The sequence below is a fragment of the Amblyomma americanum genome, chromosome 8 (genome assembly GCF_052857255.1).
Source record: "Amblyomma americanum isolate KBUSLIRL-KWMA chromosome 8, ASM5285725v1, whole genome shotgun sequence".
NCBI classification, from domain to species: domain Eukaryota; kingdom Metazoa; phylum Arthropoda; class Arachnida; order Ixodida; family Ixodidae; genus Amblyomma; species Amblyomma americanum.
In genome coordinates, this window is record NC_135504.1 from 28,718,966 (window position 1) to 28,739,866 (window position 20,901).

Here is a 20,901-nt window from a genome sequence, read left to right on the forward strand (position 1 = left end):
TGCGAATCCGATCACGCAAGATTAGAGCGCAAGATTAGAGCGCAAATAATTTCGACCATCTGGGGATCTTTAACGTGCACTGGCATCGCACAGCACACGGGCGCCTTACCGTTTTGCCTCCACAACCGAATAAAAAGAACAGTCTGTGCGCACTTAAGTGGCTTGTTGGACTACAGATGGTTCTGCATTTCCCAGAACTGCTCTAGAAGGGACGAACAGCAGGATGAGACACACGCGCACACACGCGGCTCTGAACTGACAATTGCATTTTATTCACGCTGAACCAGGAGGTCAGGCGTGGAAACGAGTCCAAGGGTTGTCGTCAATGGTGGCACGTCGAAGTTTGCTTGTGAACTCGCCTTCCTTCACGATGCGGGCCAGGCGTTCAGGTTTGTTCGTAATGATGCCGTCTACGCCTATCCTGCAGGAGCATGAAACGTGGAAAACAATTGAAAAGACAAAGCTATGCTGCATAATTGGTTAACACGTCCCTTAATTCGTAAAGTCGTCGAAGCACGCACAGATCACTTGAGAGATTTGCTTTCCAATAAAAAAAACTGTAGAAATCGATTTTCGCATGTTGGTTCTTAGAGGTACTAAAGAACCAGACGGCATCTTTCCCCAAAAAGAGTTATTTGTGATGAAATTTTTGCCCAAGAAGACAAGAGGAAAGCTAAGAAAAGGAAATTATGGGGTTCAAGTTCAGCGTCTGCCTAGCTAGCTAGATACACTATGAGAAATAAGGCAAAAAAAAGTGATGGTACAGAAAGCATATTGTCACGTAGTGGTGACGGCAGTCGAAGCAGCGATGAAGACGGACGAAACGGTCTTCTAAAAGAACTGTTTATTGGGCTGACTTGCACCCAAAATGGACTGAATCACTCGGCGGCGGCGAAGCGACAAGCGTGCTCGGCGGTCGTCGAACAGAATGCCCGCCGCTGTCGGCCGTGCTCAATTTAAAGCTGATAGCGAACATTCGAGATAAAGGGCGCAAAGTTACTAGAACATTCCGGAACAACGTAGAATCAGCTTTGCCTGGCTGCGATCAATCGAGATAAATCTAGTCGCGTCTTGCGTCGCAAACAAAGCGATAAGGTGGTGTCGCGGCAGATTTGAAAAACGAATAAACACTGCAAATATTCGCGGCATTACTCCCCTCTCAAAGAAGCATCGACCCGATGCATTAAAACAAATAATGCGACTAGTAAGGAAAAAAAAAACGGATCTTGCGAAAATAGAGCATGGAAATGCAGCGGCCTTTAGCGCGCATAATACGGCTTCAGACGGACTACATGGACAACTTCTGGTCGTACGCGGCGTCGCTGGGATGCAGTCATTGCGTCAGGGATGACTTCATAATCCAGTTCACCCAGCCGACGAAGAACCTTGTACGGGCCGAAATAGCGGCGCAAAAGCTTTTCACTCAATCCACGGCGGCGAATGGGCGTCCACACCCAGACTTGGTCTCCTGGCTTGTATTCCGCGTTGCGTCTTCGTAGGTTGTAGCGTCTGGCGTCGGACCGCTGCTGATCTTTGATCCGTAATCGGGCAAGCCTTCGAGCGTCTTCTGCGCGTTGAAGGTAGGCGGCAACGTCGACGTTCTCTTCTTCTGTAACGTTGGGCAGCATGGCGTCTAGCGTGGTCGTGGCATCCCTGCCATGGACGAGCCTAAAAGGCGTCATCTGGGTGGTCTCCTGAACTGCGGTGTTGTAATCGAAGACGACGTAAGGCAGGATGACATCCCAGATTTTATGTTCGGCATCGACATACATAGCGAGCATATCGGCGATGGTTTTGTTCAGGCGCTCGGTCAGTCCGTTGGTCTGCGGATGGTATGCAGTTGTCCTCCGGTGGCTGGTTTGCCTGTAGCGCAGGATGGCTTGCGTGAGTTCCGCCGTAAATGCTGTTCCTCTGTCCGTGATGAGCACATCGGGGGCGCCGTGTCGAAGAAGAATGCACTCCACGAAAAATTTGGCCACTTCTGCTGCTGTTCCGTTCGGTAGGGCTTTCGCCTCGGCGTAGCGGGTCAGGTAGTCGGTCGCTATGATGATCCACTTATTTCCAGATGTTGACGTTGGAAAAGGGCCAAGCAAGTCCATGCCAATCTGCTGAAAAGGTCTTGAGGGAGGTTCAATGGGGTTCAGAAATCCTGCTGGTCGTGTGGGAGGAGTCTTTCGTCGCTGACAATCTCGGCATGTTTTCACATAGTGTGCGACATCGGCAGACAGTCGGGGCCAGTAATACTTGTCTTGAATGCGGCGGAGGGTGCGAGTAAACCCGAGATGTCCAGCTGTCGGCTCGTCGTGTGAAGCCTGTAGAACTTCTTCGCGGAGACAAGTAGGTACAACAAGGAGGTAGGCTGTTTTGTTCGCTGTAAAGTTCTTCTTCACAAGGACCTCATTCTGCACACAGAAAGAAGACAGTCCTCGCTTGAATGAAGCGGGGGGTGAAGAAACCTCGCCTTCCAGGTACTCGATGAGGCCTTTTAGGTTGGGGTCCGAGCGTTGCTGCTGAGCAAAAGAGCTTGCGCTGATGGGTCCCAGGAAGGCGTCGTCATCGTCGTCCAGCGGCGGTGCATCGACAGGGGTTCGTGAGAGGCAATCGGCGTCAGTGTGTTTGCGTCCGGACTTGTAAACGACGGTGACGTCAAACTCCTGGAGACGCAGACTCCATCGAGCGAGTCGGCCAGAGGGATCCTTCAAATTGGCAAGCCAGCAGAGCGCGTGGTGGTCGCTGACCACCTTGAACGGCCGTCCGTAGAGGTAGGGGCGGAATTTCGACGTAGCCCAGATGATGGCAAGGCACGCCTTCTCAGTGGTCGAATAGTTAGCCTCGGCCTTGGAAAGGGAACGGCTAGCGTATGCGAGGACCTTCTCCCGCCCGTCACTTTTTTGAACGAGAACGGCGCCTAGTCCCACGCTGCTTGCGTCGGTATGAACTTCAGTATCGGCGTTTTCATCAAAATGCGCAAGGATCGGTGGGGACTGTAAACGACGCTGAAGTTCCTTGAAGGCTTCTGCTTGCGGCGCTTCCCATTTAAACGGCACGTCTGCCTTCGTCAGTTGGGTCAGGGGCTCGGCGATGCGCGAAAAGTTTTTCACAAATCGTCGGTAATATGCGCATAGTCCGAGAAATCTGCGCACTGCTTTCTTATCGGCCGGCGGTTGAAACTGTTCAATAGCGGCTGTTTTCTGCGGGTCTGGGCGTACTCCTTCCTTGCTAACGATGTGGCCTAGAAACAGCAGCTCTTCGTAGGCAAAGTGGCATTTCTCTGCTTTCAAGGTTAGGCCAGACGATTTGATTGCGTCTAGTACTGTTCGAAGTCTTTTGAGGTGCTCTTCAAAGTTCGAGGCGAAGACAACGACGTCATCTAAATATACCAGACAAATCTGCCACTTCAGGCCTGCCGGCACTGTATCCATTACTCGCTGAAACGTCGCTGGTGCGGAACAGAGACCAAATGGCAGCACCTTGAACTCAAACAGCCCATCCGGAGTTATGAATGCTGTCTTCTCGCGATCTCTTTCGTCGACCTCAATTTGCCAGTAGCCGCTCTTGAGGTCCATCGATGAGAAATATTTGGCGTTGCAGAGGCGGTCCAGTGTGTCGTCGATGCGGGGGAGGGGGTAGACGTCCTTCTTCGTTATGTTGTTCAAGCGGCGGTAATCCACGCAGAATCGAAGTGCGCCGTCTTTCTTTCTCACTAGAACAACCGGTGCCGCCCATGGGCTGTTTGAAGGCTGGATGACGTCGTCGCGAAGCATTTCTTCGACTTGGTCCCGGATGGCTTGTCGTTCTCGCGGAGAAACACGGTAGGGGCTTTGACGGAGAGGTCGGACGTGTTGATCCGTTATAATGCGATGCTTGGCAATTGGCGTCTGTCGCACCTTCGGCGATGTCGAAAAGCACTCACTGTAGTTTTGAAGCAGATTGCGGATCTGGTCTTGTCTGTTCCGGTGCAGGGCTGGGTTGATGTCGAAAGTGGGCGAGTTCTCATGGTCAGGCGGATCTTCTGCGGAGGGGTCGGAGAGGGCGAAGGAATCTCGTACGTCAGATATTTCGTCGTAGAAAGCAATCGTCGTTCCTCTGTTAATATGCCGGTATTCTTCGCTGAAGTTAGTCAGCAGTACTTCGGCCTGGCCATTGCGGAAATGTGCGATGCCTCTTGCGATGCTGATTCCTCGGTCTAGTAGCAACTGCATGTTCCCCTCGATGATGGCTTCAGTGTTTATGGCTTTCGTGGCGCCTACGGTCACGATAACGCTTGAACGGGGTGGGACGCTCACTTCTTCCTCCAGGACACTTAGGGCAACGTGATTTTCCCGAGTTTTCATCGAAGCGATGGCTTCGTCCGTCGAAAGTGTGATCAGCTTGGATCGCAGGTCGATGATCGCCTGATGCTCATTAAGGAAATCCATACCCAAGATCACTTCGCGGGAGCATTGCGGTAGCACAACAAAGGTCGCAGGATAGGTATGTCCTTTGACAGTCACTCGCGCTGTGCATTGTCCTGATGGCGTAATGAGGTGGCCCCCAGCGGTGCGAATTTGTGGGCCGTCCCAAGCCGTTGTGACTTTTCTGAGCTGCGCAGCGAATGTTCCATTCATCACCGAGTAATCGGCTCCTGTGTCGACTAGAGCGGTAACTTTCCGGCCGTCGATAGTCACTTCTAGGTCGGAGGTCCTGGCTCTTGCATTGCATGTCGCTCTCGGCGTCGGGTCACGGCTTCGTCGCGTATGCGAGTCACGGGTTGGGCGTGTGGTCGAAGCTCCTCTTTGTGGCGGCGTCGATTTCAAGGTAGCTTGCGTCGTGGTCGAGGTTCTCATTGTGTGCGGCGTCGGTGCAGCGAGTCCCGGTTCTTCATGCGGCGTCGCGGGTGCAGCGTCTTCATGGGGCGTGGTCGGTGGAGGATCTTCGGCGTTTAGCTCGTGAGCAACCTCACCTCCAGAGGTTGCTGCCTTTAGTTTCCCCTACGGGGGCTGGGCGACCTTCCTCGTACTGCGGCTGCGTAGCTGCGGCGTGGCGACGCAAAGCGCGAGGTTGACGGCGATGGTGAGCGCGAAAAGCGGTTCGGCGTGTACTCTTCTCGACGCAGGTACTCGTCGATTTCGTGCGGACGTTGTCCGAAGCGTGGTCGTGGGGCGTTAACGGCAAATCCTCGAAGACCGATACGTCGGTACGGGCAGTGACGAAGAATATGGCCGGCCTGACCGCAATGGAAGCACAACGGCCGGTTGTCGGAAGTCCTCCAGGCGTCGCATTTCCTGGGGCTTGAGCGTCGGTCATAGGCTGGGCGGGCGGGGGCTGGAAGGCGGCGTTGTGGAACAAGTGGCTCATCTCGGGGAGGACGTGGGGGTTGTCGTTGGGGCTGGGCAGTCCTTACTGCAGCGGCGTAGGTCATGGCCTGGGGTTCTGCGGCCGTCGGGGTGCCAAGTGCCTGTTGCACTTCTTCCCGTACCACGTCCATCAGAGTCGCTGCTTGTGGCTGCGGGGAGGATGGCAGTAATCGGCGTAGCTCTTCTCGGACGATTTCGCGGATAACTTCCCGCAAGCTGTCGCTGGTGGTGGCCGGCGTGTCCGAACGGATTGCACAGGCAGAGGAAGGGCGATTGTACTGCCGAGCTCGAACGTCGAGGGTCTTCTCAATCGTGCAGGCTTCTTGCATAAACTCCTCGACTGTTTTTGGCGGCTGGCGGACGAGGCTTGCAAAGAGTTGTTCTTTTACGCCGCGCATTAAAAACTGAACTTTCTTTTCCTCGGTCATCCCGGGATCGGCGCGGCGTAATAGGCGCTTCATCTCCTCGACGTAACTGCGGACGGGCTCATTCGGAAGCTGGATCCTGGACTCGAGGAGTCGTTCGGCTCTTTCTTTCCTCACGACACTGGTGAATACCTTCAATAGTTCTCTCTTGAATAGCTCCCATGTCGTAAGGGACGACTCGTAGTTTTCGTACCACGTGCGTGCAGAGCCATCCAATAAGAAGAACACGTGTCCAATTTTTGCCGCATCATCCCACTTGTTGAATGACGCCACGCGCTCAAATTGATCCAACCATTCTTCAGGGTCTTCGCCTAGGGATCCATTGAAAGTTGGCGGCACCCGCGGCTGCTGCAGTATGATCGGTGTCGACATCTTCGGCGAGGTTGCAGTGCTGGTAGCAGCGTCTTTTCGTTGTCTGGTGCGGTCCGGCAGTTTCCCGAACTCAGGCTCCTCTCCCTGGAGACGTCGGCTGGCTCGCTGAGCTGCTGGCTCGTCCTCGGGTGCGAAGCGCTCAGGGCTGGCTTCACGACTTGAAGGGGGCGTCCGGAACATGGAAGGCTACCCAGCACCTCCACCAGATGTCACGTAGTGGTGATGGCAGTCGAAGCAGCGATGAAGACGGACGAAACGGTCTTCTAAAAGAACTGTTTATTGGGCTGACTTGCACCCAAAATGGACTGAATCACTCGGCGGCGGCGAAGCGACAAGCGTGCTCGGCGGTCGTCGAACAGAATGCCCGCCGCTGTCGGCCGTGCTCAATTTAAAGCTGATAGCGAACATTCGAGATAAAGGGCGCAAAGTTACTAGAACATTCCGGAACAACGTAGAATCAGCTTTGCCTGGCTGCGATCAATCGAGATAAATCTAGTCGCGTCTTGCGTCGCAAACAAAGCGATAAGGTGGTGTCGCGGCAGATTTGAAAAACGAATAAACACTGCAAATATTCGCGGCAATATCAGGAATATAGCGATTGCTCAAGAGGGTGTAAAAGTTTATAACAGTCCCTGGAGTGATCATTTGTAGACGTTCTACAAAACATAGAGCAGTGAGGTGGCACCTTATGCAGCATGTGTTGCCCCTCTCAAAGACTCCGTTGTGCCAGTCTCACCTCAGTGACCTCCGGAGCTGGTCCGGAATATCGACAGTCCAGTGGTAAGCCTTGTCTACGTAGTGGTCGGCACTGTTCAAGTCGCGGTTAGCAACGACACGGCGCATCCTGCTATGTGATCGCAGGAACGAGTAGCAGTTTTGGGCGCCATCCCCTTGCCACCGGTTCTCCCGTATGCCGAGCTCCTGGTAAACACTTCGGATTTTGGACAGGTCTTCAATGTCGCTGATATCAAATCCTGGGATGTAAACATCGGTTACTTTCAAGAACACGCCCAGAAAATGTAGCAGCGCATTACATTAACCTTCCAAAATGCACGAGAGCCCACAACTGTCCCACGCAGTGTAGCTTATAACAATATTTATTTATTTGTTTGCTTGCGCAAGAGAAGGGGGTAGGGGATGTAGGTGCAGGGAAAGCTCTATCATTTCTACAGATTCATCATCATGTGAACTGCACGCAGCTCATAACAACAATACTAAAAAAATACAAAAAGAAACCTATGTATAACGCACGCAGTCCCGAAAGAAACAGACTTTCCAAGCGCTAGCACAACTGCACAATATATTTCTTCATGTCGGAGACTATTCTTTACTAATATACCTGTCAGTATCCTTTCTCTGTACAAGAACGGTATTGATAAATAGCATGAGATTGCTTCTCATTACCTTTGCATGTCCTGCGAGTAGAAGCGCTAACAGAGCGATGGTATTGTTATTGTGGGAGAATAGTCGTGTTGGAAAATGACAACTTCAGGAGCGTAAGGCTTGTGAAAGCTCAAAATCAGTGCGCCTTGTAGAAGATACGTAAATATTAGTAAATCACCCAGACACAGAGAATCTCCGATGAACTGGTGCAACCTCATGGTGCACAACGCTGGTGCTTATGCACCTAGTCCTTTTTTTTTTTTTTGAAGAGAGGTAATGCTGTCCCCGATACGTTAGAGCTGTGTTTACGTGGCACTTAATGAACGATTTCCTTCGTACGTAATGCTCAAGCGCGCGCAAGGCGCGGCAACATCATCTTCGACAAAACAGGACTGGTTACATTCTTGCGGAAGTGACCGCTGATATCCTCGTCACCACCGGGAGAACCCTGAATGTGGTACCTAGAGTGGCTAAACACTATAACCTGACAGAGCCGGTGCCGACATAGAGGATGTCGCTATAACACATATAGTTGTTACACTGGTCTCTACTCCCAATGCTTACGCTCAACGGTTCGCTCCGAATGGCCCTTGGGAGCAATAATAATAATAATAATAATAATAATAATAATTGGTGTTTGTGGAAAGGAAATGGCGCAGTATCTGTCTAATATATCGTTGGACACCTGCACCGCGCCGTAAGGGAAGGGATAAAGCAGGTAGTAAACGAAGAAGGAAAGAAAGAGGTGCCGTAGTGGACGGCTCCGGAATGATTTCGACCACGTGGGGATCTTTAATGTGCACTGACATCGCACAGCACACGGGCGCCTTAGCGTTTCGCCTCCATAAAAACGCAGCCCCCGTCGTCGGGTTCGAACTCGGGAACTCCGGATCAGTAGCCGAGCGCCCTAACCACTGAGCCACCGAGGCGGGTCCCTTGGGAGGGCCAACTCTTGTCATCGGCCCACCACCTAGGCAGTTCACTACAAGTGATATGTCACTTGTTCCTTGCAGGTGGGCCGACAGGAGCAAGGCGCTGCGCTGCCAAGTGGTTGTAGTGTATCCATGTAGCTTTGCGTTGGAAACCTGACACCGCCGATCCAAACCGGAACCCGGCAGCGTGCCTAGAGCGTAGAATAGTTCTATTCACGCGGCGCGCCTACGCAGAACCGTGGCGCGAAAGTACATGGCGGCCGCATCTTGTCGCGGCCACTTGTCAGGGGCAATTTGGTTGTCCAAAAAATCCGAAAATAGCCACGACCCTAGGTGTAGCAGGGAATAAACTTGGCCAGCGCCCTCCAGTTCGTTTCTACTAAGAGTAAGGAGAGTACATGGGATCAAACTTGACCCCCATGCCAAAGCAGGGGAGTATTGCTCTCTCCCTCCTTCCTTTGTTATGCGTCATGTGAGCTAGAAGAAGCCCTCACTTTGAGTTTCGCATTGAACCCTCAGTACGCTATGACGCCTGGTGGAGTACTGGGTTGCCACGGAGCTTAAGCCTTCCGTCGCCCACCAAATGTCGGAGAGAATGCAGTCCATAAACTCGCATTTAATCTTGTAATCCTCAAGAGACCCGGCCGTGTGGTCCGTAGTAGGATGGCCTCTTGCTCACTATTCCCTATATATCACATTGTGATACGAAGATTGCGTACATCTCTCACATGGGCACGAAGCGCCCAAATTCGCGCCTACAAATAAGACCTGCTTACAGAGAAATTGTGGGAAAATCTTTTTGACTTAATCACCTGAGATTCGGCCGTTTGCAATAATTTTATAGGAGAGCAAAATTCGTCTGTGGACCTCAAGGGTGTAGTTACTATCGCCCTAATCACATTAATCGAGCGTCAACATGTCCCTGTTTGGAGAGCAACATTGTGTTCTGGCTGCCTGCGAAAGGAAACGGTAATCGTTGGTCTCAGGGTTTACGTATTTTTTGTCGTCGCTCCTTGTTCTTCATGGTGCTGCGTTCGAAATGCCCAACAAGCGTACAGCCTTACTCAGCAGTTTATATTTACTACTATAGTTCAGTTATTTAAGGGTAGAGGAGCATTTTTGTGGAACACTTCATTTGTCCTCGTTCAATTCCTCGCTCTCGTATTCGTGCGGGAAATAACAGAGGCAGACTCCGAGCAAAGCATCCGGTTTATGCGATCGTCGTCTTGTGACGCATTTCGTGATTGGCCTTTCTACTTGGCATATGTAATAAGGATGAGCTAAGCGATGTACTGTTCCTCTTTGGTGACAAGAAAAATTCTGAGGAGACTTAAGCCTGCTTACGTGCAGAAATGCGAAAGCGTGGAATTTTCTAGAACACGGGTTTCTTTCCACGGCGCCTGTAGGTATTGCATTTTTTTGGTTGTATTAAATTTCATTTTTTCTTCAATTTTTGTTTATTTCTTTTGTAACGACGAAGGTGTGTCAACGCGGTAGCGGCAGTGCTATCGCTGAGCGCACGCTGCTGGCTGGCTCTAGAATAGTCGCCGACGCCTAGAAGAACCCCGTTCAGTGCCTGGTTCTCTCAGGGCTATTAAAGAACACACTAAAGAACACTAAAGAACACACCGTTAACGTTGAAGATGGTATCTCTGACCACAATATGATTATTGTTTCCTTACCGCTTAGAGTCAGCGAGTGTTCAAAGCCTTATATCCCTGTGCGCGTTAAGGATTATGAGCGTGCGGACGACACCTCCATTCTTGGCTACCTGGAATCTGCCTTTGATGATTTTGAAATTGATTATGATTCCAAAACAGCAGAAGAGTTGTGGCAGCAATTTAAGAAAATTATACAACACTGCGTTGACAGGTACATCCCAACTCGTGTTAAAAAGACGAAGCACCGAAGCCCCTGGATCACCAGGGACATAATTCATATGAAACGTAAAATAAAAAGACTACGTAAAAAGAAAAATAAACGTATTCATGTTCTGCGACTTCGTGCTCAGCTGAAGCAGGCGCTGAAAGAAGCTAAAAAAAAGTTTTTTGATGAAACGCTTAGCTGCTTCCTCAAAACGTCACCGCAAAAGTTCTGGCGATACTTTAGTGCTAGGAAGGAGAGAATACAGGAGATTAAGCACGAAAATCAGGTACTGATAAAAAAGGAGCATATAGTAGATCATTTTAATCACTTTTCCAGTCCGTATTCACCGCAACCAAAGATGACATAGACCTTAGTTCAGAACGCTTGTTGCCTAGCCGAATGAATGACGTCATAATTTCGCAGGAGGGCGTATTTCAGCAGCTCCTCAATTTGGATATTAAAAGGCCAATGGACCAGACAACATACCAACCCAGTTTCTCCGAAGATATGCCGAGTGGGCCTCACGATACCTTAAACTTATTTTTCAAAAATCCTTGCACACCCATTGTGTACCACAAGATTGGCGCAATGCACTAGTAATTCCGGTGTTTAAAGGAGGCAACCGAACTCTTGTAAATAACTACCGCCCAATATCTCCTACATCGATTTCTTGTAAACTTATGGAACATATTATAGCGAAGCATATCTTTCATTACCTAGAAACAAGCTGTTTACTTTACCCCCACCAACACGGATTCCGAGCAGGCCTTTCCACCACTACACAACTTGTAGAGACAATTCACGATTTGGCAATGATGATTGATGCGAAGCAGCAAATTGACATAATCGCTGTAGATTTTGCCAAAGCTTTTGATAAGGTGCCACACAATAAATTTGTTTTTAAACTGGAAAGAGCTGGAATTAATATGAATATTGTAAAATGGATTAAAGCGTACTTAGGAAATCGTAACCAGGTGGTCAAAATGGATGGTCATGTGTCCGCCTCACTAGCAGTTCTTTCAGGAGTTCCACAGGGTTCTGTTCTGGAACCGTTGTTATTTCTGGTGTATATTAATGATATCTCTGCTGTCATGGAACCAAATGTACGACTGAAGCTATTCGCAGATGACTGTTTAATTTATTCCACAGTTAGAAACACGGAAGACCAGCTTAGAATTAACAACTCTTTACAGGCATTAAGCGAATGGTGCAAAAAATGGAACATGGAAATAAATTATTCGAAATCAACGTACATGCACATTACTACGAAGAAATCTTTTCTTTCGTTCCCATATTTCATTGGTGACAAGTGTTTGGTAAACGTAACTCAGTTTAAGTATCTAGGAATGACAATAACACAAAATTTAAATCTCCAAGGACAGGTAAACATTCAAAAGGAAACATACATACAAGCGCCAGGCAAACGGAGTTCTAGAACAAATCATAGTTGGATAATTCAGCCGTACTACGCCCATAGTGAAGCTTTCAGAAATTCCTTCTTCCCCCATGTAATTGAAATGTGGAATGACTTGCCAATGAGTGTTGTAGAACAGAATGATCTGCATGAATTTGAGCGATCTCTGGATGACCATCTGCTTGAAAGTGCTATTTGATGCTTGAAAGAATGTACTGTCTTCTGCTGATGTATTTAGTGATTGTGAATAATTCTATTTTCTACGAAGTGTTCATACCCTCCCTGTAAGGACCCTCGCTTGAGGGTTAACAGTATTGTTAAATAAATAAATATAATAAACCCCTTTTCAATTTGTTTTTCTTTTATCTCCTTTTGTTTTTATTTGTATTTTTGTATTTTATTTTTAACTATTTTATTTCTTTTAATCTTTTGTTCATTTTGTTGTTTTGGTTTTCTTTTTAACTTTTATTTCTTTGCCTTTGTTTCTTTGTTTTCAATTATCTATGCATTTCTTGTTTTTTTACTTTTTTAATTTTGTGTTTGTTTTTTATTTTTCCTTTTGCACTCTGTTTTTTTTTCCTATTTCGTTTACTATTAATTATTAATGCCTAATTACTACTCACCCATTACTTAGTAATTGCTAAGAGTTTATGCGTTTTCCAATAATACGGCAGCTTGGGCTTGTTGGTAGTGCATGACGTATAACATAGCGCAACAGCAGACAAGGACATGAAAGAACACACACGAGCGCTCGTGTGTGTTCTTTCATGTACTTGTCTGCTGTTGCGCTATTTTATAAGTCATATGGGTTATAGCAAACTATGTCATTGATGACGTCACAGTGTGACAGATTTCGTGGCCGGACGGACGGACGGACAACGATGAGCCATTTAAGGCTTTCGCCTTAAAGCTGGCCAATGGCCACATCTTATTTTCACTGGCGTGCCCAGGTCATTGTGAAAATTGTTGGCCTCATGAAGGATGGCACAGGATCGGAAGGCTTCAATGGACCAACAACCTATTCGCAAGGCTCCGCTTAAAATATGAAATCCATGTATGCAATATATATGTCAATATGCCATATACGACATGCATGCATGCCATTATACAGCGTAAAACATCAGCACAGCTGCAGGGTTAAAAATTGAAAAGCAAATTTGCATTCCTGGAAGGTCACCTGTTTTCGCAAGCATGGCCGGTGCGTGGCGCTTGATGGTATCAATCGCTCCCCGAAGCACATCCTTGTCGCGGTAACTGGGAACTGACACCAGGACGTTCATTGCCTGTGTTGGAGGCACTGCAGTTGGAAATTCATAAGTGTAAGAGCGGATTGATTCGCTGAATAAATACTAATAAATTGGTGCGGCGAGCAAGACCATTGCGAGCATAGCCAGTTATGCCGCTGAGTCGCAGCAATTGATGACCATGAGAGATAGGTGAAATGGTCATCTGCTCATTTACGAAAGTCGTATGGTCGTGTTTAGAGGCTGAACATAATGCGGGGAACTGGATTCGGAGCCGCTTCTTCTTTTCTTTGATGCTGAATTCCTGAAAGCTTTAGGAAGTAAGCATGGTTCCCGACCGGCTTAACCCCTTTGTCTTCAAACCTTCTACCCTTTTCCTGAGAGAGATCACTGTGAAGGCTACATACAAACGACCATTGTCGATGACCTCTCTTTGCAGGTTACAAATGGCAGCAAAATTTTACGACATGTGCTGGGGATGGATGGACCGATGCACGGACGTTAGGAGTGCCCTTTGAAACGATGTGGTGTTGAGGTTTAGTTTGGTGTACGGGGGGTTTAACGTCCCAAAGCAACTCAGGCTATGAGGGACGCCGTAGTGAAGGGCTCCGGAAATTTCAACCACCTAATGATGTTCTTTAACGTGCACTGACATCGCACAGCACACGGGCCTCTAGAATTTCACCTCCATCGAAACTGGACCACCGAGGGCGGGATCGAACCCGTGTCTTTCGGGTCAGCAGCCGAGTGCTATAACCTCTGAGCCACCGCGGTGGACCTAAGTGGTGGTAAGGGTAAGCGCGCGAGGCATTTTGAGTATTTGCAGCGCAGAGCCATTTATCTGAGCCCAGCCAAAATCGTGACTAAGGACCTGTGCATTTGTCGGTGGCTTCGCCTGCCTTGGTGCTTGGTGTTCGAACGGATCGGCGCCCAGTAGGGCATGCCTAAGCAACATCCAATGCAAGCCAAGAAATTTCAGCAAGAATATAAGGCGAATAGACCCAAAACAAAATAAGATGAAGAGAACACAGAACGAGAAGAAGAGAAAGTCTAAGAAATGGAGTTCTATGCACTGAAGGGTGTTTTTGAAGTGCTAGGCCTGTTAAGCTTTCTTTCTGTCTTTAGCTCATTGTCACGCTTTTAAACCACCAATAACCGACTAATAAATGTCGCATCTCCGGGCTCTGGCGGTACTGATTGCGGCTGCGTCGACGCTTGGATTGATACTGCTACTTTAAAGCAAAATATGCTCAACTATTCCTCCAATTTTGCCACAAACTGCCCATTTCTCTTCGTCTCGATCATATTTCTTTCTGTATCTACGCTTTCTTTCATTTGTGCTGACCTTCATGAGCTCCAATACTAGAGCGCTGCCTCTTGGATTATCATAAGAAGATACCTTGTTGCTATCGCTTTTTAGTTCTTGTAGAGGCCTAGAGTTTCCTTTTTTTCTGCATTAAAATTATCTAGTTCACATCATCTTTCATTCGACCCTGCGTATCTTACGTTTGAATTCTAGTTTCCTATAAACTTACGTATTATTTTCCATTCCTTTTAGCCAAATGTGATTTTGTGCCCTTTCTGTACAAGTGCTTAAAAGTCCTGGCTGTCGAACTGCTAATCGAAACAGCTTGAAAAAAGTGAAGAACGAAACCCAAAGCATGTGCTGTACTCTCCATTCAGCTTTATACCAGCGAACAAAGCTTATTTCCGCGAAGATTTGTAAGGTTTATTTGTTCGTGCTTAACGCGCCGGCACGTGTATTTATCGCTTTATTCGTGATGCAAGACGCTACCAGAATTATCTCGAAGGATCGCACCTTGCCTGAAATGATTCTGAGTTGTTCCACAGTGTTGTGGTTTGTACGCCGCATCTCGAAATTTCGTTGTCAACTTTAAATTGTGCACGGCCGAGAGCGGAGGGCATTGTGTTCCGCGTCTGCCGAGCACGCTTGCTGCTGAGCCGTCGCCGAGTCATTAAGCCCAAATAACTTGAACTCACCTGACTGCCGTCACCACTACGTCACAACTGGTGGCGATGCTGACCTGCAATCCTGCTATGCCCCAAGATGGACCCTGGTGCACAATGCTTCGCCAGACTTATGAGCCACCGACTTTCCATGTACAACAGCACGAAGATGTAGAATACTGACTGGACTTTGCGACCTGAAGCGGCGCTGAACGCCTGGGACGACAGCGCCAAGCCTCGTAACCTTTACTCTGCATTGGACGGCCCTGCCACAACGTGGTTCGTTCACTAGCGTCGTATGGAAAGAAGGAGCGGATGTTCTGCTGCAGTCCCCAATTCAACACGCAAAATGAAACTGCGCATGTGAGAGAAATGAAAAAACGCCTGTTCAAGCGCGCCAACCCGTACATGACTGAAGAATATAAGCTCACCTTTCTGATGCGTGGCGTACAGGAGAAACTGTCCGCCAGCATGATCCAAAATCCTCCAAAAACCGTCGCCGAATTCGTCAAAGAAGTTTCTACCGCCGAGAAGACCCTTAGTGCCCGGACGTGTCAGTACAACCAATCACTTCAAGTGCTGTCGGCAAGTTCCTCAGAAATGACGGCCCGACTCTATAGACACTTCTGAGACGTACGCATGTAGTACGGCGTGCGCGCCTGCGCGCTGAGCGCCGCGCAACGACGCGCAACGAACCCAACTCCAAGAGCATGGCGCGAGTACGCGCCCGGTCACGGGCTGCAGGTTGCTTGGAATACCAGCTCCAGAAGACACAGAAGCAAAACGCCCTCTGACTGGTCGATGCTGGCGCACCGGAAATATCACGTCTGCTGCGCGCCGAATATCTGGCACTGTCGAATCATAGCGTCATGAACGCGCTCGGCGGTGGCCGACGCGTCGCGCATGCGCAGACTTCCTCTGGACGGCGCGTGGGCGCCAAAGTGCGCAGGACGCGCGCCGAAAAGGGCCCATGAAGTTAGGTCTTTACACCTTCAAGCTTGGAAAACCTGCGGGATCAAATACGCAAAATTGTTCGGGAAGAACTGCGTCGACTGCTGCCATCTTCAAAGCAGCAGCCTCAGGTGACGTCGCTCGCGGCCATCATGCTTGAAGAAGTACAACATGCGCTTGGCTTCCCGTTACTGCCGACACCAACGGAAGCTGAAGCCATCACCTACACCACCGCACGACGCAGTCCCGCGCCCAGACGAGACACTTCAAGCCCTCTTCGACGGGAGCCAGCTCTTCAAATACAACGCCCCCTATCTCCCGCACGCCACCTTACGAGCGACGCAACGGCTATAAGAAATGGAGGACTCCCGACTGGAGGATTGGAGGACGACTGGAGGACTCCCGACTAGAGGACTCCCGACAACCGCCCAACGCTTCCATTGTGGTTATGCCGGCCACATACTTCGTTACTTCCCGTTAAGACACATCGGCCTGCGCGGTTTAGCCATCGACGTCTCACGATTGCTCCCTGGCCAGCGACCATGAGAAATCGACGACTACCTGCGCAGATTGAAGTACGTGTCGTCAAGAAGTCTGTCCCGCTACCTGTCACCGTCTACGACGCGTTTTGCACAATCTGGCCGCAGCTACGCAGCGGCTGTCCGAGAAAGGTCCCCTATTTCCATAGGCAGAAATAAACAAAGCAACTTGAGGAGGTTCTGTTGCTTGCTGAGAAACAACGAAGATCCTTCAGCGACCACGCCGCTTGAAGACGCCGCATCCAAACACGAGCTCAGCCACGACACTATCCGACTTCGCAGTTGCACCGCCACTCAGAAAAGCACCGATGGCACGCCCTCCCATGATTCACATACCCGCCCAAGCCTCGACCGGACTTCGAGGTCGACCTAAAACGCTAGAGGCTGGCCATCCGACTTGGAAGTGGATATCGATGGAAGTGCTTGTAGCGCTCTCGTCGACACAGAAGCTGATTATTCAGTGATGAGTGGAAAATTCACCGCACAGCTGAGGAAAGTCACCACCACTTGGGTCGGCCCAGAATTCTACGACGCAGGGGGCCACCATATTATGCCAGCCGGACGATGCACTACGCGAGTGACCGTCAATGACCATACCTATCCTATGACCTTCGTACTTCTACAGCACTGTTCCCACGAAGTGATCTTGATCATGGATTTCCTTAACGACCATGAGGTAAAATGAGGTGATGAGGCACCGGTAAAATACACGTGCTTCTTTCTGCGTGCTTTTCTTTTAAGGGATATTGGTAAACTGTCATTCATGATCTGAGAGAACATGCCAAATGCGCTCCACTCTATTCTTATTCTTCTAATTATTTCACTCTCGTGATCAGCATCCGTGGTCGCCACTTTTCCTAAGTAGACGCGTTTCCTTACCATTTACAGCACCTCGCTAACAATTGTAAACAGCTGTTCTCTACCGAGGCCCTTGAGCATTACTTTAATTTCCTGCATATTAATTTTTGCACCAAGAGTACTGCGCTCCCTGTCTAACTCATTGGCCATGCTTTGCAGTTCATCTCCTGAGTGTCTTAGCAAGGCAATGTCAACAGCAAACCGCAGATTACTAAGGTGTTCTTTATTAACTCTTATCCCCAACTGCTTGAAACCCAAGCCTCAGAATACCTCCTGTAAACAGGCGGAAAATAGCATTAGCGTCTTCATCGATTGCCAATGTTGCAGGCTTGCTTGAATTTATTTTTACATGAAACAATAGTCAGTTGTCGACTATGCTTATTTCGGAACTGCCACTTGGTTTGGCAAAAGCATTTACGGTCTATATTTAAAATAACTCGGTTGTTCACAGAGTTCTACCAATAACTTACTACTATGCTTGTGTGTGCCCCTTCATTCTCTATTGCAAGCAATGTACTGCATCGCAACTTGATGATCAATTCACCTGTTGCTGATCTAGGAACACGAAAATGACAGCAAAGCTCTATCGTTGAGCAGCCTAATCATGGAGCCAAGAAAAGAAGTGGGGCCTTGCACCTCACTGTGCGACCTTCTGAATGCACAACCTAATAATTTGCTGGACGTCTTTTTTCGTAAAAAAACGAAGTTTTCAGTTACTTCGCTATTCCGAAAAACTATTTTAGACAACTAGCCTTCGTGTTTGCACCAAACTATAATTTTTTTTCTGTACTCACAGTTCTAACGGCGCTGGCGATAATAGCGCACTAGTCTGTGCGAAGCCTCTGACAGTGAAGCCTCCGCCCTCCAATAGCCCACATCAACACGCCACCCATCATCACCCTTCACAAGACGGCCATTCGCTAGGCACCCATGGAGCGGCGGAGTGAAAAAGTGACGGGAAAATCAATTTTTTTAATGCGACTGTGTGCCTGCTGACATACTCTAAGACACTGTGGCAAAGACAGCTTCCCTTTAAAAGCAGCGCCAACCAGTCACCTTCCCACCCCATCCGCCTAGCTAATGGGCTGACACTCACTCAGGTCAACCTTCGACACACCTGTCCAGCCAACTCAACCTTCCAAAAGCGCCATTTACCTCCGTTAACCTTCAAACTCCGGAAATATACGGTAGCGAGCTTGAAGCATCGGCTTAGAGTAGAAACTGTCGGGAAGGTAAATATATACAAATAGTGATCAACGGTTAAAGCTACTGCTGTCACTGCTCTCTCTCTCCTTTGACATCATGATCGCGATGTCGGTTTTTTTTTTCTTGCATATAACCACTTATCGTAAACTGTTGACACAAACGGTACATACTCATAACGAACCAGTTCCCAGAACTTATTGTAACATTACGACTGATAAACAGTTGAATGTGTATGTGATCTGCAATGCCCCATGATGACACTGATGGCTACCTTGTTCATCCTCGATAAGGTTCCCTATGATGCAGTGAATCTTGAATTTGAAAAAAAAAATAATGCAAAACGTAACAGGACTACATCATACTCCGTGATCACTTCAATGCATAGATATTCCACTAGTGTTACCTCCTTGCCAAAGGTGCTGCAAAAGCTTCGTGGCAACGTCGGTGCCTGCCCAGTATTTTTTCTTGTTGTCGAGTTTCTGAACCTTGAGATCCAGGAATAACATCAAAAGCTTCTCCCTGTGTTTGCCTCTATCTGCAACACACGAACTGCAGTTTAGAACGAGGCTTAAGGAGTTAGAATTGTGTTCCAATTTTCTATTTTTTTCTTCATCAAAGATGAACACGATTCTACATACGTTGCTTTCGAGAATCAAGCCAGCTTGGCAGCGGCAGTGACAAGATGGGCGCCACTTTTTTGAATGACTCTTCATAACGATATCAAAAAATGTTCAATAAAAAATATAGGTTCTTGTAGCTTGTGGCCTACTTGGTCAACTGCTGCAATTCCGTTTTATTCTGTACTGATTTACTCGTGTGGATTGCACAGTTATTATTATTCTCTGTTATTGACTGTCCTAGGTGTATCGTATCCTTTCAAGAGGGCCTTTTCCTAGTAACCAGGACCGACAGCTACGCCGGCGTTCAAAAATTGGTCTATCTACTTGACATAATAATAAGACCTTTAGACACAAATACCTCACTTATAGGTATTTCCCGGTGAGCGCCTCATAAATAATTTCTTGAATGTCGGCTTCAGACCCACGGGAATATCAAGCAAGAGAAATCGGTTATTCGTTTTTGCCCTGGCTGTGCAGTTTTATACTTCTGCAGTGTCTGCATTACTCATGAACTCTTTAACTAATCGCTGCACATAAAACATTTTGTAGAAGCACAGGGGGCTGAAATAAATAAACAAATCTATCTTGTGAATAAGATTACGAACGCTGTCCTGGAGGATATGTAACATTATCGCCTGAATTTTCAGCTGGCGGGAGCAATGAGCTGACCATTTTCTAGAACTGCTTCGATGAATCAACCTCCAGCACCGAAAAAAAAACTGAGAAAACCTCTGAAAGAAACGCTAAGCAATCTGTCTCAAGAATTGGGCCGCTTACGCCACATAACAGTAAATTTTATCAAAAGTGTTTTCTGGAGGTCGGTCACCCTAAAGATACCAGCAGTTTTCGTGCGTACGTCCTACAATGCACAAAATCGGAAGAATCGGCTTATTCCGATACACATGCAAGATTTCTGCATTATTCTGCCGCCGGCATCTCACATTTGACCAATGTTTGCCCCTTTAGCAAACCTAGGGCGTTGGACCATGCTTGCACATGTTTTTTTCTCATAACCTTATATGTGCTGAATTCTCTTACTGGGGTGCGTTGACTGACGGATGTACTGTAGAAAAGTCGGCACATTTTCCCAACTCGTGCAAGTCCGGAAGCAGTCGCAGGGTGTTCCGTGGTAGAACCAGGTCGCGTTGCCATTTTTGTCAAAGGCGACGTCGGACTCGATGGAGTTTGCTCCTTGCTTCATCGCCGCATCTATCTCGCTTATGGAATTCACCATGTGCCCGATGATGTAGACGGGCCTCAGTCTGGACGTGCTCACCTTGGGCAATAAGCAGCGGGTCACGAAGAAGGCATAAATCAACATGCTAAAATCACAGATCAGGCAAAGACAGACTCCAAACCTAACAGCTTAAGTGGTAAACAACTTATTACTGTCTTCAATCAAAACCTTTCGAAAAGCTGACGATCACCACCTACACATTCCTTGGTTTCTATGACTGTTCATTTCAATCTGAACAACATGAGAGTCAAAGCGACTACCACTTCGAGATTACATGCTCTGTCCGATGCTAGGAAGAGATTACATCACTCTTGAAACTCTTTCCAACAATGCTATGCACCACACAGCATCATTGAATGGACGGCAAGAAAAAAATGGCTGCACGCTTATCTCTGCTACGGAAAAAGAGACGTACAGCTCAACACGGAAATTTACTTACGAAAGACGGAAGCCGCAGGAGTACACTAAGCGCAGCCACTACTAGCGCTGTCTTATAGTTCGGCAGCATCACTCAAGAATTCCACTGCCGCTGTGCGTCGCGGCAACGAAT

The 20,901-nt window shown here is 48.3% G+C and overlaps 1 protein-coding gene across 2 annotated transcripts; it reads right to left on the minus strand.

Moving 5' to 3' along the window:
• Window positions 1-255: 255 nt before the first annotated feature.
• On the minus strand, window positions 256-20,450 carry LOC144101231 (dermonecrotic toxin SPH-like). 2 transcript variants are annotated; one of them, XM_077634307.1, is made up of 5 exons: window positions 20,153-20,450; window positions 18,898-19,029; window positions 12,906-13,025; window positions 6,870-7,107; window positions 256-421 (listed from the first exon to the last, which is right to left on the minus strand). In XM_077634307.1, the coding sequence occupies exons 1-5, from the start codon at window positions 20,433-20,435 to the stop codon at window positions 292-294; spliced, it is 903 nt and encodes a 300-aa protein (XP_077490433.1). In that variant the 5' UTR covers window positions 20,436-20,450; the 3' UTR covers window positions 256-291. The 2 variants fall into 2 exon arrangements, with proteins under 2 accessions (XP_077490433.1, XP_077490434.1); XM_077634308.1 differs by lacking the exon at window positions 18,898-19,029.
• Window positions 20,451-20,901: the final 451 nt, after the last annotated feature.

Coding starts and splice junctions, on each gene's coding strand:
- LOC144101231 (XM_077634307.1), bottom strand. CDS start 20,435: ATGTTGATTTATGCCTTCTTCGTGACCCGCTGCTTATTGCCCAAGGTG. Junction 7,108..12,905: donor GGCCATGCTTGCGAAAACAG/GTGACCTTCCAG, acceptor TTTACATCCCAG/GATTTGATATCAGCGACATT. Junction 422..6,869: donor CAGCTCCGGAGGTCACTGAG/GTGAGACTGGCA, acceptor ATGCTCCTGCAG/GATAGGCGTAGACGGCATCA.